General features: G+C 33.3%; 1 protein-coding gene across 1 annotated transcript; it reads left to right on the top strand.

Annotated features, from left to right (window-relative positions):
* Positions 1 to 11,819: 11,819 nt before the first annotated feature.
* Positions 11,820 to 18,261, top strand: LOC143224994 (glucose-6-phosphatase catalytic subunit 1-like). Its single transcript, XM_076453599.1, has 7 exons — positions 11,820 to 13,916; positions 14,697 to 14,798; positions 15,045 to 15,209; positions 15,454 to 15,569; positions 16,030 to 16,123; positions 16,535 to 16,656; positions 17,043 to 18,261. The coding sequence occupies exons 2-7, from the start codon at positions 14,746 to 14,748 to the stop codon at positions 17,558 to 17,560; spliced, it is 1,068 nt and encodes a 355-aa protein (XP_076309714.1). The 5' UTR covers positions 11,820 to 13,916; positions 14,697 to 14,745; the 3' UTR covers positions 17,561 to 18,261.
* Positions 18,262 to 19,223: the final 962 nt, after the last annotated feature.

The raw sequence follows: 19,223 nt of genomic DNA, 5'->3' as shown, positions 1-19,223 counted from the left end.
ACTTAACCTCTCGAAACTAATTTTTTTGTCCTTTTGTATATGCTAATTCTTTGCTCATCTGTGAATTATTATGCTGATGTGTCATTGGTGCTTATATTTTGTTTTGTTTTTTATGAATCTTCACACAGTACTTTTCTTTGAATACATCTTTCAATAGGTATATCCTGAAATAGTTATCGAAGAGTGAAATTAACAAGTATTTCAGTAACGACCCTTTTTTGATACTACTTAAAAATATATATTTTGTTTAATTGAGTAGAGTGTTAATTAAGCTAATATTCTAACAACAAAGAAAGAGGAGGAAGGTAAAGAAAGCAAGACAACGAATTATTTCACAATTTGTTGTGATGTATTATTCTTGAAAACATTTTTCGAACTCACCAAAATATGTGATTAAAATCCGTTAGCTATATCTTTCTTTCCCGTATGTATTTAAACACTGTATATGTTAAATAGCCTCTATGTATTTTCAAATAATCATAACTTGATAACTTTAGTACAAATTATTTAATTTTTTTTTTTAAATAAACATTGATGTTTGTTCCTAGATGGCTAATCTCGACTCTGAACCTGATAAATATGAACATAACACAACAAGGAAAAGGTCACTAGGGGATGGGAAGAGTGTATAACCCTCGGATGTATGACGCAGTTCAGTGTATCGTTTTACTAGCCTTCCTTTCATTAAGTCAAAGACTGTGGAACAAACAACAGACACGAGTGGCGTCAGAGACAGTTGTGCGCAACTCCGTCATTAAATATCTGACCAAACACACACTCCAGCCCACAGCGATATTACTTTGAAAATGAGGTGTTTTTCATAATATTGAGTTACAGTATTTGACATAACTTGTCAGTTGCAGCTTCTTCTATCAACAGTTGCTATATTTAACTTGTTACTCATATACGGTTTTATTATAAACACGTTTACTATATATGATAAATATTTGTGAACTTTACCGAGGTTTTTGTTGTTTTTAATTTCTCGCAAAACTACACGAGGGCTATCTGCGCTAGCCGTCCCTAATTTAGCAGTGTAAGACTAGAGAGAAGGCAGCTAGTGATCACCACGCACCGCCAACTCTTGGGGTACTCTTTTACCAACGAATAGTGGGATTGACCATAACATTATAGCACCCCCACTGCTGACAGGGCGAGCATGTTTGGTGGGACGGGGATTTGAACCCGTGACCCTCAGATTACGAGTCCAGCACCTTAACCCACCTGGCCATGCCAGGCCTTATTGTTGTTGTTGCTTTTATCGAGAAGCTTAGTAATTTGTCTTAATCGATAGTTCAGACATACTGAACAACTAACTCAAAACCTCCAGAATGTTTTTTTACCACACTACTTCTAGTTTGTCCATTGCAGTTCGAAGTCAGAGGTGTGTATTAAAAAAGAAAAAAAAAGCATTTAGTATCTATCTTTTTGTTTTCTACGTGTCATTACACAATAAGCATCATCGTAAAGTTAGTCCGAATAACGACTGATAACACTCAACATATTCAATAAGATCACTTCGTTTGTTTTACCTGCATTTCTATGTCTTTTCAAATGTATAATCATTATATCTAAATAAGATGACTTAAAAACTGAATCTTGCTGTTCATTTCGCTTCGCTCGCCAATTTTTCCATGACCTCAATCACTCCCTTTTTAAAACAAAGTTATACGCCCATTCGGTAAGTGAATTGGTACAAAGGTTATCTGAGCGTACCGGATGGACTTTTAGAACCAAGAAGTTTTTGAGGTCTGAAAGTTATTAAAACTAAATTCCTGCCACCATTTTGTTATTATTATTATGCAGTAAGTACTCAATAATTCTAATTTTAAACTGGGAAATCAAGTTTAATAAAAATCTTGTGTTTATTTTAAGTTACTGACTCCATTCAGTGCAGAATAAATCATTTTGATCTCATGTCGATTTCAGAAGTAAAAATATAATTTATTAGCTTTATGTTATGGCAATTAATGCACATTTATTAACCAAAACAAATATTGTATAAATGGGGCTATGCAAAACTGGAGAGGAAAGTAGATTAATTAAACCTCACAATAATAAGTGAGAAATTAATTCTAACATTAGACAGAAAATGACTTAGTTACAGAGAGCACCACCATCGTCTAATTTACATATAAGGATCATAACTTTTCGTATAACGATTAACATGGCGGTAAGTTACTACAAATCCAAAGAATAATTTGATGAGTTTTTAAGAGAACAAAATTCTCTCGTTAAAAATCAAATTAAAGATTGGGAAATATATTTTTTATTTTGCAAGCTCGAAATTATTTTATGGGTATCAAATGTATTTAGATATTAAATATTTTTTAACTGTTAGTGTCTCAAAGTTAGGCTTGTGCGTCTAGGTAATAAAGTAATACGTGTAGCTCTACATATTCATTTACAGATAATTTAAGCATGGCATTCATAATGGGAAACGATGGTGAAAGTGGTTCCAACTGCTTAGTTCAAAGTGACACCTGTAGAAACATTATTCAGAAAACGAAATGCTGTCGAATTGTCGCCCTTTCTGTTTTGTTTGTAGAAAGCTATACAATTAGATATCTGTGCTTTGACCGCTAGGGATACCGCTTGTCACTTGAAGAGCGCTACCGGCTGTTCGAATATTTTTACGTATTAGTCCTCTAAGACTTTCTCAACAAGTGTTATTCGGAACTTGAACTTGAACTTTGCCGCTTACTTCATCTTGGTTTGTTCAGCGATACAAAAGCCTAACTTTATGAAAAAATAGATATTTAATAAAACTGAAAGCCCCTCAGGAACATAGTGATAAATCTGTAGACTTATAACGCTAGACTCTGTATAGCTTCGTGTTTAAAACCACAAACAAACAATAAAAATGAGTTAATAAAACAACATGCCAAATCTACTGTATAAGTGTAATAACCTCGAATTTTGTTATACGAACCAAGTACAGAGAGAAATTTAAGACTACCCAAACAAAACATACAGAGAAGCAGAAATACGTATCCCACACAAGAAGCTTACTTGTGTACAAGCTACTAGCAAGACGAACATTGCTTGTGGTCTTTTATTTTCGGTTCTGGTGAGTTAAAAATAAAAATTTAAATATATTCAAATATATAAAAAACTGATGTTTACGAAAATGTAAAACAAAACGTAATGTTTATCATATAAAATAATAATTTACACATCCAATGTATAAAAGGAGAACAAAACCTCTTTATACAGGCTCAAATTCGCGCTGTACAACACCCAAATCGATTAAAAGAAACCAGTTGTATTTTCCAGAAAGCGGATTGTTGCAATGTATTCGATCATATACCATATATATTTTTAATTATAATACTAATTCCAGTCCACGTATCAATAAGAATTTATTTTGTGTCCTTTTATTTTCAATAACGTTCCTACACCTATATTCACTTGTCATTTCTAGTACGAGTCCCAATGTTACCAAACATGCTCATCCTTTCAGCCCTGGGGACATTATTATGTTATAGTCAGTTCAAATACTCGTTTGTTTGTTTTTTGAATTTCGCGCACAGCTACATGTGGACTATCTGCGCTAGCCGTCCCTAATATAGTAGTATAAGACTAGAGGGAAGGCAGCTTGTCATCACCACCCACCGCCGACTCTTGGGCCACTCTTTTACCAACGAATATTGGGATTGACCATAACATTATAACGTCCCCACGGCTGAAAGGGCGAGCATGTTTGGTGCGACGGAGATTCGAACCCGCGACCCTCAGATTGCGAGTCGAGCGCCTTAACCCACCTGGCCATGGCGGGCAATAAATCTGACTTTTTATTGTTACAGGCACACAAAGAAGCTACACCATATCGGGTTATGATGTCGTGTATCATTTCAAAATAAGTTTGAAACTAGTTCAGTTCGATACAAGTACGGAAAATTACTAACTGTTCATAATTTAACTTAGCTATTATTTTTTATATTTTTATTTATTTGATTGTTGACTGAATGATGAAATACAAGCATATTCAGAACGACTTCATAACTTGAAAAGTTGCCAAACAAAGCTTGTAATGTAAATAGGATCAAATGAAACCAAACCATTAACTTATTTAATCCAACATAATTTTCTTAGAAGTCACAAGCAAGCAAAAATAAATTAATCTCACATCTATAGCTAAAATTACGGTGTTTACGCATCGCACCAATATGAATGTATGCAAAGATATCAATTATTGATGAATATTGGTTAATTATGCTTGATAAACGTCTGATATTTACGACGCAAACAAGGATTTATTGTTTATTTGTTTGTTTCTTCAAGAAGCGAATAATATAAGTTGGGGTCTTCTGGTAAGTCAGCAGCAAGGTTACGGACTTAACAATACTAAAATCCGGGGTTCGTTTTCTCTCGACCAAAACGCAGATAACCCATTGAGTAGTTTCTGCTAAAAACAACAACAAATGTTTATTTGTTTTTGGAATTTCGCACAAAGCTACTCGAGAGCTATCTGTGCTAGCCGTCCCTAATTTAGCAGTGTAAGACTAGAGGGAAGGCAGCTAGTCATCACCACCCACCGCCAACTCTTGGGCTACTCTTTTACCAACGAATATTGGGATTGACCATAACATTATAACGTCCCCACGGCTGAAAGGGCGAGCATGTTTGGTGCAACGGAGATTCGAACCCGCGACCCTCAGATTGCGAGTCGAGCGCCTTAACCCACCTGGCCATGGCGGGCAATAAATCTGACTTTTTATTGTTACAGGCACACAAAGAAGCTACACCATATCGGGTTATGATGTCGTGTATCATTTTAAAATAAGTTTGAAACTAGTTCAGTTCGATACAAGTACGGAAAATTACTAACTGTTCATAATTTAACTTAGCTATTATTTTTTATATTTTTATTTATTTGATTGTTGACTGAATGATGAAATACAAGCATATTCAGAACGACTTCATAACTTGAAAAGTTGCCAAACAAAGCTTGTAATGTAAATAGGATCAAATGAAACCAAACCATTAACTTATTTAATCCAACATAATTTTCTTAGAAGTCACAAGCAAGCAAAAATAAATTAATCTCACATCTATAGCTAAAATTACGGTGTTTACGCATCGCACCAATATGAATGTACGCAAAGATATCAATTATTGATGAATATTGGTTAATTATGCTTGATAAACGTCTGATATTTACGACGCAAACAAGGATTTATTGTTTATTTGTTTGTTTCTTCAAGAAGCGAATAATATAAGTTGGGGTCTTCTGGTAAGTCAGCAGCAAGGTTACGGACTTAACATTACTAAAATCCGGGGTTCGTTTTCTCCCGACCAAAACGCAGATAACCCATTGAGTAGTTTCTGCTAAAAACAACAACAAATGTTTATTTGTTTTTGGAATTTCGCACAAAGCTACTCGAGAGCTATCTGTGCTAGCCGTCCCTAATTTAGCAGTGTAAGACTAGAGGGAAGGCAGCTAGTCATCACCACTCACCGCCAACTCTTGGGCTACTCTTTTACCAACGAATAGTGGGATTGACCGTCACATTATACGCCCCCACGGCTGGGAGGGCGAGCATGTTTAGCGCGACGCGGGCGCGAACCCGCATCCCTCGGATTACGAGTCGCACGCCTTACGCGCTTGGCCATGTCAGGCCACAAATGTTTATAAGAGGGTTGTTACACAATGCTCCTATAGATTTTCATGTTTAATTCAATGTAGAAATGGACTGAGAGTAGCTTAATTGTTAGCAAACCGTGTGATGGATCAAGGTTCCAAGGTGTGAACAACAATATATTGGTGAATACGCTGTTGGATATTAAATACTTTAACGGTTAATTCTGCAACTTGGCTCAGAGTATACACGTACACGGCAGGTACTGCTGACAAATTGCTGTTTAGCAGATCTAGATTAGGGGTGGCTGTCACTGATCCTTTGGTTCTTTAACTTAAATGTTTAGCAAATGTCGCATATGTTCATTTTTAGGTTCATGATACTAAATACTCTATGAGATGAGTCAAGAAGTTGTTGAAACACAGTTATGTTTAGAACAGTGTTATAACGACAAATAACTTCATAGTTCTTCTTGTGTTATAAAAACATTAAGAATTTGTACAAACATATGTATAGAAAGTTTACAATAAACTAATACAGATGAGCGTATTTTGGTGAAAACATCTCTGAAATGTTTGATACGAACAACATTCTTATACTTATTACTATATTGCTATGAACTATACTTTTAACTTTATCAGTGATAGCTCCCTAGTGGCACATAGGTATGTCTATGGACTTACTCATTAAAAACCGGTTTTCGATACCCGTGGTGGGCAGAGCAAAGATAGCCCATTGTGGAGGTTTGTATTTAATTCAAAACAAACAAATTATCAATTATAAGTTAGCTAGAGAGAGTTATAGTTCTTGATGACAGACTTCTCATTAAAATAGTTTGATAAAATAGGCCTAGAGCACCTAGAAAGTTCTGTAGGTGTGAAGTCAAGTTTCTCTAGTAAATTTGGAACCAGATTGGAAAAGGAGCAATCAGAAAGATTGTATACTCTTGTTCTGTTTTGGTTTCAACGTGTGCCTGAAATTCGGTCCTAATTTGATTACTTTTTGACACACTTAATATCAACAAACTGAGAAAATGCCCTATATCTCAATTATAAAAATGTTTCACAGTGATCTGGACCATACTTGAGGCGGATCTTCCTATGAGAATACCTAATCTTCCGTAAAAAAAAAAAAAAAATCATGTAAATAATTTTATTATTTTAGAGATATGCACAACAGCATACACCCATGTACAATACTCTCGTCCCTACCCTTCTGGGGAAAGGATGAATACGATATGAATGTGAAGTGAGTGGAATATTTTTACCACTTGAAGCCATATTATAAATACGAGTACATTGAGACGTGTGTAAAGATTTTACTGTTATTTTAGGGGAGGATAAAGTTGGATCGGTCAGCGTGTTGTCGTTTTTCCATCTGTGTTTGCTATAGTGCTTATGCGATTACTTTGGAACTAAGGTGATTTGTTATTTGTAACGTAGGCTTACAATAATCTACTAAAGTGTACAAGAATGTACTTTTAAGTTTATTCAGTAGCGTTCAGGGAACAATTAGTTTTGATTCCACAAGATAGTCTGACATTATAGAAGCCAAATTTACCCCTAATTAGAAATGGTTTGACTTTTTAAACAAGATTTGTTTGTTGTTAAGCGCAAAACTATATAAGGAGCTTCTATGGTCTTCCTACTGCGAGTACCGAAACCAAACTTTAGTGTTATAAGACCTCAGACTTACTGGTGGCCACTGCGGAGAGTAAACTACTATAGGTCATCCGTGTTTATTTGTCAAATAACTAATTAAACAATTCTATTTTTGTTTTTTGTGGCTAGCAAGAGCTGTATCAAACCTTATCTAATGCCAGTATAATTTTTATTAACCGTCCAACTATTGTTTCGTTGCGTTTTGAATACCACACTCATAAACGCCCTCCTTTGTTTTTGTGTTTATTTGAGTTCATACGTCTTTTTCATAACTTTACTTCGTTTGATATTAACGAGTGACACAACAACTTTAGAATTTAAGTTATCAACCTTGAATAATAATGACGAGTTACATAACTCGCTTCAGCTGGTTGTTTACTTGAACTTAGAACAGAAAGAATAGTATAAAAATAAAATGACCTCCGACGTATAACAGATACGGACTAATCAGTGTTATGAAGCGTAAACATAGGAATCATGCGCACGTGACTTTGCATTGAAAAAAAATTGAAGTCATTCGTATGAATAATTTTACATGGTCTTAAATGTTACAGTCCAGTAGACGACAAAGCATTTAAACAATGAATATTTTAAAACTTGTTTAAAACAGATTAATTGGAAGTATTAACATTTGTTTTTATTGTTAATGCGCGTGTGTGTTTTTCTTATAGCAAGGGTAACATCGGGCTATTTGTTGTGACCACCGAAGGGGATCGAACCCCTGAGTTTATCTTTGTAAATCCGTAGACTTACCGAGCTACCAAGCTATCTGAGATGGCCATCCCTAATTTAGCAATACAAGACTAGAGGAAAGGCCGTTAAACATGAAGCTTTGAGCTTAAGCGTCGCAAGGCCTAGCATGGCCAGGTAGGTTAAGGGTTGCGAGTTAGAATCCCCGTCGCACCAAACATGTTCGCCCTTTCAGCCGTGGGGGCGTTATAATGTGATGGTCAGTCCCACTTTTCGTTGGTAAAATAGTAGCCCAAGAGTTGGCGGTGGGTGGTAATGACTAGCTGCCTTCCCTCTAGTCTTACACTGCTAAATTAGGGACGGCTAGTGCATATAGCCCTCATGTAGCTTTGCGCAAAATTAAAAAACAACAACAACAAACAATTTAGCGTCGCGAATCCAAAGTTAAACATATTAATAACTACTGTATGAAAAATTTTATTTCACTATTTTATCGTTATTTTTGATGGATTACAGTCGTAGTTATAAACATTAACGTGTTGACCTTAATGTTAAATCGTTTCCAACTGATGTTACATGGTGGGATGAGTATCGGCTTCGAATGTAGGAACACAAATATATTTTAATATACAAAGATAAAAATTATAATACCGGTTATTACTAATAATTATTACAAATGACGGTTTATATACAACAGTTTTTACAATTTTACAGACAATACTGTATATCCAGCATATATCGAAGTTATATCCGGTTTAGAATTGATTATTTTATCGACGATCTAAGTCCACAACGAACAAATTTGTTTTAAGTTTATTTTGTTGTACCTCGCTTAAGCTAACAACATCTTTCTTGACAAGCCTCACACCGCTGATTTTCACTGATGTCGATATTTAATGTCCTCGTAGAAACAATAACGTGTCAAGTAATTCAATGAAGTTGAACGTTTGGTAATGTTAGAAATTTACAACATTCCTGGTAACATTATGTAATTTTCTGATTAATAGACGTCAATAACAATTATAGCTTCCTATGCCTATAGCACACTGATCGTAGCTGCCCCATAATAATCTTGTCTATCGGCGTGACAGTTTTTATATGCAAACCACGCGAGTTTCTGGAATTTTCAAAAATATTCTAGGGCGCTTTCGTCAAACACGTATTGTTGACTTTTCCACTCAAGAATGTTCTGCAAATTTCGAGGACAGGCAGGACTTGCACAATACACAGCTAAGAATATATATCACAGGCGAAAAATAAAACTATACAAAAACAATAATAGATATTAAAATAAATGTATAGTGGTTAATCTCCTACACTAGGTATAAACGGACACACAAATACACACAAGTTTTGTCAAATAATGGTTTAGAATATTAAAGGCTAAACGTACAGGTCATCACACAAAGATGACAATTCCTAAAAGTATGGCTGAAAATATTAGTCTGGTAATAATAACAACAAAAGCTTTACTTTCAAAATTTAGTTAGTTGAATTTAGCTTAATACTATTATATTGATTTTAGGAATTTGAAGATCCAATTTTACGTTTAGTAAAAGAAAAAAAAAAAAAGACGTAAATTTGAAGTAAATCTATATTTGCGAAAGGCATCTACACGAATAACCTGATATGTTAAAATCATTTTTCGAGTATTTGAGATTACATATTTTAGGTATCATAACCTTTGACACTTTGTCTTACTGACAAGTTTTACAGGCTGACTTTATACCTTCTATAGTTAAAATTTGTACTTGAAAATTTGAAAGTTTCTAGAATTCATGTCCTCAGGTTTTTTGGGTTTTGTTCACTACTGGTAATCCAACTCACCTGACGTAATTTCTATATTTCTATTTTTCTTTAGTTCGAAACTTGTAGGGAGTTTTATCATACTATGTTTTGCTTGGTTAAAAGTTACACATAAAATGTATGTTCGTATATAAAACCGTGAGGCAACATATATAACATACAGCTTGTAAGTAACAAGTCTGAAATTAAGCCTGCCTCACAACTAAGTCGGGAATACCTATCAAACAAACGACAGAAATTATTAACCTATGGAAATATAATATTCTCATAGATTACAAGCATAGGTGAAATAAGTATGTTGTGGTTTTAACGTTGATATTGATAGCGAGTGAATACAAACTGAATATGGCGTGATTTAAATTATTATTTCCACAAAATATTAAAACATTTGTTCATAGTATGACACTGTTGCATTTGAAATGTCAGATTTTTAAAATAAAATGTGAAACAAGTACATTTTTGTATGCTTAATGTACTTAATCAAAATAAGTTTATAAATCTCCTCTTTAAATAATTGGATGTCCTTTGATGCAATGCAGTCTTCGAAAGCATTTTCAATTGACCTTTGGTTTGATTTTTTTCCTGTAAAAATGTCCAAATGTTTAAAAAGTGATAACCTGTAGGGGAAGATCTGGTAAATATAGTGGATGAGGTAAAATTTCTTTATGAAGTTCGTTTAGTTTTTGGACAGTAATGCATAAGATATGAGGTCGAGCACTGTCATGAAGCGGTATGTGCCCACTGATTGACTGTTGCTGTAATTGACTATTGTTGTATGTTATTATGACAACTTTGATACGTAATTTCAAGTTCACAACAGTATTTCTCTGCTGTCGTTGTTTCTCCTGGGTTTAAGAATAAAAAATAAATCACACCCGCTAACGATTACCAAACATCGATCAGAAGCTTCTTAGGGTGAAGAGCTGGTTTTGACATATGTTTTGGCACTTCACACTCAACCCACTGTCCGGATCATCGTAAATAATCCGTTTTTTTTTTTATTATTAGAGGTGACAATTCCGTGGAGAAACGGGCCGTGTTTGGTGGGAGTATCGAGTGAAGAACAAATTTCAACTCATCTTATTTGATGGTTTTTCAGTCAGCTCGTGATGAACCCATTTATCCATGTTTTCACCTTACCAATTGCTTCAAGATGTCAGGAAACTGTTGAATAATGAACATTAAGTTTATCGGCAAGTTCTCTCACTGTTTGGTGGGTATTTTATTTAACTAAGGTCTTCAATCCTTCCTCATTAATGGCTGTTTGAGGATAGCTCTGAAGCTCATTTTCAAGGCTTGTGTCACCACAACGAAATATCCTAAACAAATGCTGCGCTGATGCGCTCATTAGCTGTGCCATCACCAAATGTACGATTGATGTTACGAACTGCTGTCGTAACATTGTGATGAAGCATGAACTCGTACAAAAAATTGCCAGAATATGAATTTTATCCATAGTGACAAAAATCAATATAAATATGAGTTAGTGTCCGAAGTAATAAAAATAAAGGGAGCTTAAAATGAACCAAACAATATAATTTTTTTTTTTTGACAAATGTACGATAATGCTTGTCTTTCAGCCACCAGAAATCGAGTTTTAAATCTGCATATGAAAAACCGACATTTTACATGCAACTGCCTGGTATCTAGTTTTTGAAATTATTTTTACGCCTATCGTCAAACTTCTGTCGCATTCGATAACCACTGGAATTATATTTAAAAAAAAAGACACAAAAGGGGCGAGTATAGAATTCAATTTGTTATTGGTTGCGAAAAGATCTTGTTCCTGTTCCTTCCCTTACTTCTGAAAGTGGTCTCTTCAGGTAGTAGTAAGCTAGAACCAAATGCCATCGGCTTTATAGCCTTGATGTTTTTTTGTCTTTTTTAACCCTAGTTTTCTTCGTTATTAAACACAAGCCTGTTTGTACTGAAGGTTTGAAGTTTGGACTAAAGATCCATAAGATACTGAAGTGCGAGCATGTAATAGTAGGTTAAGAAATGAACAGTTGTACTTTATGGAAAAATATCTAAAAGGAAAATATATTATATTCTAATAAAGATATTTAACTAGAAGTGACATGTTACTTCAAGTGGTGGTGTCTAAAACGTGATTACACGCCATGTCACGTGATATCTAAAAACGTTCCATTTTTTTTGCGTTGTCTGTTTGTTTTTTGGAATTTCGCACAAAGCTACTCGACGGCTATCTGTGCTAGCCGTCCCTAATTTTGCAGTGTAAGACTAGAGGGAAGGCAGCGAGTCATCACCACCCACCACCAACTCTTGGGCTACTCTTTTACCAACGAATAGTGAGATTGACCGTCACATTATACGCCCCTACGGCTGGGAGGGCGAGCATGTTTAGCGCGACGCGGGCGCGAACCCGCGACCCTCAGATTACGAGTCGCACTCCTTACGCGCTTGGCCATGCCAGGCCTGCTTGCGTTGTCTCGATTTCAACAAAACAAAGTATTTTAAATGATGTTGTGAAATCCTGACGGATCACATCATATCCTGGATTACACTGGCTTAAGTTAGTACTAAGCTCCGAGTTAAAGTTAATAAACTTATGGAGTGATTTTATTAAAAGAATTAAATTTCAGTATCACTAAGACTCGTAACTTCAGTGATAAATGAGCAGTGATCGTTAAGGAGGGTTTGAATATATTGACTAATAGATTCTTTTGATTCTCAAATCCTGTTCATTTTGGTCTTTCTTAAAGAAGATTTATGTTGCAATGTATCCTGCAGTAAGATTTTTCTTGATGCTCCTATACAAACAGAAATACAATTCGAGTCAGTCCATCAGTCACTGTTTCTTGCCCTTAAAAGTGGAAAACTTCATTTATTAACTATCATTTGGGATAACTGCACTTTGTCCGCCTCAGGTTATCAAACTCCGATTTTAAAATAATAAACCCCTAAGTGTACAGGTGAGCCACTAGAGGATACCCGTATTTTTTAAGGTATTAACTATTCTATACTTCTACAGGATTCATTGAAATTCCTTGGGGCAACAGAAAACATCATAATAATAACTTTAAGAACATCATTGGTTAATTTCTTGATAATGAAAATTTCGCTGTCTTTTTACTGTGTACGTTAATAAGTGAATAACAGTAACATAAACATATTTTGTTTTGTTTACAAGAACGATCATATTAAAATCGATGTGCTATTTTATTATAAATATCTTGCATTTTCACTTTCTCTCCTCTACTGTCGTATTATAAAATATGATACAATTGAGCTGATTTTTAAACACGACGCAAGTACCTTTTATGTTCATATCACAAACTGACCGTTCTTCCGTTTTACGATGACAAGAAACCCACCTGATGTAAAAATATATTTTAAAGATAACCTGAGAAGGTCGAAACGTTGTACTGTACTTTATTTTAATTAAAGTTTTAATACCCATACCAGCTGTTTTTAGAATACTTTCTTTCATTTATCAAAGTGAACACTTGTTCAAATACTTGAAATTGCAGAAAATAAATGACTTTAAATGTGTTTAACGTGAATAATAAATATACTAATTTAATTTGAAAGGCTGACGAAATAAAATGCTTTTATTTCAAACACACCAATGATATTTTTAATTTTGCAATGTGTGTTTACCTCGAACTTGCTTTGTTGTGACCCAGAGAACTCAGTCTCCTTGTTGACTAGAAATAATTGGTTTCTATGATATAAATGATTTATATTACATATGACGATTATAGTTCGAAATAAATAGGTGGTCAGTTGACTGAAAAGAACAAACGTGGAGTAAACAAAATATAAATTGACGTCATACGATGCCCACACTACACGTAAACTGTTTCAATTAATAAACAAAATTCAACGCTAATCCCACTAGAAGGAAAGCCAATCACTTCGTGTGGTTCTTATGTGAGATATATCAAAGGTTACTAAAAAAATTAAAAAAAGGACAAGGCCCTGGCAACAGAACAGCGTCTTATGGCGGGTGATCATTCCAACTTGTTTTGCTCTAAAATCCTGGTCATGCGTCATTCAAAGCTTGTCAACATCTGATTGGCCAATGGTTTCCAGCTATATTAAGGCGGGATAGCAGCCTGGTGTTCAATACACATCGCAGAAGAAACGAATAGAACAGTCTGAGAATCTACTAAGAACTTTCAACTGATAACCAGAAGATCGTGTGGTGTACCAGGTAAAACAAAATTTGAATTTTTATATTTATACTCTATGTTAAAAACAAACTAAATGCTGATCTTTAACTCTTATTAAAATTCTTGGAACAAGCCTTTAAAGCTATTCAAGTAATATATTTTAAAAGTCAAATAAGGTTAGAAGTAAATTATTCATATTCAAATATCATTATTTAATATATTATAATAAAGCTGATTACTTATTCAGAAACGTTATTGATACATACCGGAAGCTTTTTGTGATGCATCGATCATTTTAACAGAATTTATTTATTTATTTAAACGTGACTGAAATCCATTTCTCCTAAAGTAAATTCGAAAAAAAATTTCATTCGCTATCCGAATAACTTTGTATTGAACTAAAGTGCCCTCCTGCAATATCATCTGATGAAATTAAATATATTCTAATCAATGAAGAACAGCAATTAAATCTTAATAAAATAACATATCTCATATGTTCCTTTTTCCATTATATTTATAGACGTTTGGAACATTAAAAAACATCGGACACACCATACATAAAAATCATAATAAGATTTAGAAAAATGGAAAATAATTGTATCTCTATTTAATTATTTTTCTTCAAGATTAAGTTAATAAATAAAATATAAATGTTGCAAACACGTTTTATAATATCTCATGACGTTAACAATTCAGTTTTGGTGTGAAAAAAAGACAAAAATGGTTGTACAAAAATCGTTTTAATTGTTACCTATAAAATTCAAATTCTTAAGACCAGTATATATATATATATATATATTGAATTTGTTTTTTTCCATCAGAATTTGTAAACGCCTACACTAGAAAATTTGTTACTGCCTTTCAGACAAGATGGATCTAATTTACGAAAACAGTGTTTCGGCAATTGAAACCTTACAGACACGGTGAGAATACGTTTGTTACTGAAAATATAAAACAGTCAGTAGATATTTTTGTTCCAAAAAGGATATTTTAATATTTGGCCTAATTTGACCATAGTATTCTTTGTCACTTATCTTTTAAAAAAAAATGATACTATTTTGAAATATATGTATCTTTCGAATTGATTTGAAAAAAAACTTATGTATATTTTATTCCTTTTGTGTAGCTTTGATTCCAATAGCTCATGAATATATACATTCTCATTTCAGATTTCAGCAACAGAAAAGTGTATTTTTCACTATTTCGAATTTCGGTGATCCTAGATATGCTTTCCTTTTTTACGCACCTCTTGTCTTCTCATTGGACCGTAAGATAGGAACAAAGTTACTGTGGGTTAGCATCATTGCTGAGTGGTCCAACCAGGTTTTGAAATGGTAAGTTTTGTTATCGTCTTCTTCTATTGTTACAAAAGAAAAAAATTGTGTCTGCAGTTACCTGTTAGAATTTCAAACGTTTATTTTGTAATATATTTAAAAAAAGATAAAACAGAAACCTTTTTGGTAGGAAATAGGATTACGTATATGAGATAATATAAAATATATATGTTTTCTTAATTTTTAAACGAACTACTTTTCTCTCTTTTGTACTTTTGTTGAAAACTTATTTTATATCATTTAGGATATTACATGGAGAACGCCCCTATTGGTGGATATACGAAACACAAGTTTACAATAAAACTGGCTCAAACACGCCAGCCATTCAACAATACTTCATGACATGTGAGACAGGCCCAGGTACGGCACATTTTCATTACAATAACTTTGGTTTTATTATATATATGTCTCAGATTCATGATTACTGCACATAGTGTTAACACACATCAATTATCTAATGTGCCCTTTTCTTACGTAGTAATAATAATTAAACAACCACATATGGAAACAGAAGATCAAATTCAAACAAATAAAAAAAATATATAGTATTCTATTTGTAATAGGCTGTGCCACCACTTCGTTTGGACATACGTATCAATCTTTAAAAGTTAAAATTTAATAAAATAAATTTGGCTAAATATTCAGAAACACATTTGAACGAATCAACAGGTTTTTATTTTCCAGACGAAGTATACTTGTTTAAAATAAATTTTATATAATATTGATTTCTTTATCTCGAAAATATCAAAATGTGCTAAAGTTTATACGATATTCTGATAACTTTTGAGCGTAATTCTAATAAGTTTGTTTTTATATTTAGGCAGTCCATCAGGTCATGCTATGGTTTCTGCTGCAGTGTGGTACATCCTTATCACAGCTTTCTTGGAAAAATCTGAAGCAATAAAAAAAAACCAGTAAGTAGTAGACACTGAACGTTGAATGATTACTTAGAACAAAAGCAAAAAGCAAGAAACGAGGTTCAACTATAGATAACGAGAATGAAGATGATTAGAAACATATATTATTGTATAAAGTTCATTGTCATATTGTTTCTAATGTAACTCCGGTAAACATTGTTTTGAAAATTACTCCCGTAAATCATAAAGTGTTTGTAGTCTCAGAACAAATATTTAAAAAAGGTTTTCTTTGTTAATGTAAATTTATTTGTCGGAAAGTAGCCATTCAGGTTATTACATTTTTGAAAATATTTAAATGTTATAGTATTTGATTTATAGAAGGAAAGTTAACTCCTGCTGCTTTTTGTAATCTTTGACCTCGTATCAGATTTAATTAACTTACGGTTTTGTTTCTTTTCGTTTCTGTAGCACGAATATGTTAGCATCTGTAAGCTGGTCAGTGTACACGATTCTGCTATGTGTGGTCAGTCTGTCTCGAGTGTACCTAGCTGCACACTTCCCTCACCAGTGCTTATTGGGAATGATTATCGGTTAGTTAAATAATTATTTATGTGGAATATTACTTTAATAATCTGACGAGAAATGTTTATTAAGATAAATGAAACAGCTTTAAGAATACGCTTTGAAAAAAAAAAAATGATATTTGACTGTTTGTTTAATAAATCGATCGTGTGTTTTGTGAAATTCTATATCTTATTTCTATATTTGAGACTGGAGTAAAGTTTTAAAAAGACATTGAAGTGTATGATATATTTGAAGTAATAACTTTTGACTATTTTATAACTGAGTTAATTCATAATAATTTCATTCCAAAACAAACAAGTTAATTCAACATTATTCTATGAAGATCATTATTTAAGAACTGTTTTTAGTATTTGAATGCTATAATATTTTAAATTGTTTCTTTTCACTACAGGTTGTGGTCTCGCTATCACCATGAATAAAATTTCCCTGGACAGGTTGAAACTGACACATTATGTCATCGCTACCTTTGGGCTTCTGGGCAGTGCCATGGCGACCTATGGTGTTTTACATGTTTTGGGTTTGAATCCTCTCTGGTCAGTGGACAGAGCTGTGAAATGGTGCGCCAAGCAAGAGTACATTCATCTAGATACCACTCCTTTCTTCTCGATGATGCGATATTGTGGTTTCATGTTGGGTACGGGCATTGGTCTCAACTCTGTATTTGACAAGAAAGCTAGTGAAGTTCCATTCTCTTCGGGTATGAAAATAACTTCCGCCATTTTGGCTATTGGAGTAGCTAAATTGTCCGAGCGAGTTCCTCTGCCGAAGTTTAACATCGCCTTCTTTTACTTCTCAGCATTCGTCGCTAATACCATCCTACCATTCTTGATGATTGCCATGGTTCCTTACATTGTGTCCAGATTGTGGCCAGTCATTGTTGGAGGTGCGGATAAGAGAAAGCAGCAGTAGAATTCAGCAAGTAATTAGTTATGGCATAGTTTGGTCATCTGTATTATTGCATTTTGAAGTCTCATCAAGCGCCATTGTATTGACATCATGATGTATATAAATATCATTGTTACCAGAATATTTTCACAGACAATTGAAGAAGGTAAGGCAATTCTAAATTCAACATAGCTGGTCATCTTACCGCTGATTTAATATGTAAAAACGAAAGCCCGTTAATGAGTGAACCAAGACTGTTGGATCATAAGAGACTGTTAGTAATGTGCACTTTGTTTTTACAAGTGTTTATATTCCAGTCATTATTTATCACCGATAAGTGAAGCTGAAGGAATTTTACTTTATATATATTTATTGTTAATATTTTTTTGTGTAAATCTGAATAATATCTGTAAATATTTCGATAAAGTACAAAGTTCATATTTAAATATATATTACAACTGACAATACAAAGTAGTTTTATTAATCGTATGCGACACCACTACTGAAGTGGTTGTTATGGTAAAAGTTTTAACTCTCTCTGTCGAACGTCTATGCAGATTTAACGTTAAAAATGTACATATGTGTAATATTGTTATGTATAAACTAAAAAAGTTAAAAAACTGTTTTATAAATAGTGACCCGTTGTATTATAGTATAATAACATAATTTTCGTGTAGTGTTTGTTTGAAATATTGCGTCCGTAATAAAGGTGTTTTGGAAGATTCTTTGATTTGTTTCGAAATCTATGTTTTGTTTGTCACAAAGTTCAACACACTTGATGGACAAATATAATTTTAGCTTTTAATATAATAACTTCTTACTTAGATGCAAAATATAACATTATACATGAGATAAAATAACTTAGGTGAGATGTTTACCAGTTGGGAAAACATGCATAATTTCTGATAGATGCATAGTTTTAATTCAGATATCTTGTATTTATGCTGACTTTGTTTACACACTATGTTATAATCTGAATTTCCTTTGACATAATTAATAAAAATCCTGAAGAAATAGACGTTTTCCTGATTCACATATAAAATTATATGAGAAACTTAAGTAACGTGCAGAGAGTCCTGTATAAATATCTGTGTTATGGGTAAAGTTACTTCAGAGTTATAAGAATAACTCGTTAGAATATTCAAAAGACAGAGAAACTGAAAACTAATTATCATGTTACTTATCGTTAATCGTATCACCTGCTACTGTGTTAAGTGTAACTTATGCTTTTTTAAAGAGAGTTTTTCGTCTGGAGAAAGTGATACACATAAACAGGCGATATTTTTAGTATGCCATGTTATAAGTTTTAGCCAGAACAAGGCACCAGTACATCTTGGAACATTTTATTGATAGTAAAGAACGATATTTTATAGCAGAGTTGTTTCGAATTTGGCCATATAAATGTAAAAATGTATCAAAGAATAATAATGTCACCTTATTTCTGGGATGTTTAGAGAGCAAACTTGATACGAAGAGAATGAAACGGAAAGAAAACATTAGTTATATTTGATGACTTATTGTGTTTGAGCAAAATTTAATCAGAGATGATTCAATTTACATGTAACTTTAGGCTTAATAAATATCAGAAGTGAAAGGAGTAAATAAATTAACAATCATATTAATTTAAATAAACTATTACACAACGTTGGTGAAGCAAATTTCAATTGTATTGTTTACATAAAATTTT

Source organism: Tachypleus tridentatus, chromosome 9, assembly GCF_004210375.1.
Source record: "Tachypleus tridentatus isolate NWPU-2018 chromosome 9, ASM421037v1, whole genome shotgun sequence".
NCBI lineage: Eukaryota > Metazoa > Arthropoda > Merostomata > Xiphosura > Limulidae > Tachypleus > Tachypleus tridentatus.
The sequence above is the reverse complement of the archived record's forward strand: the minus strand, read 5'-3'. Positions and strand labels throughout refer to the sequence as shown.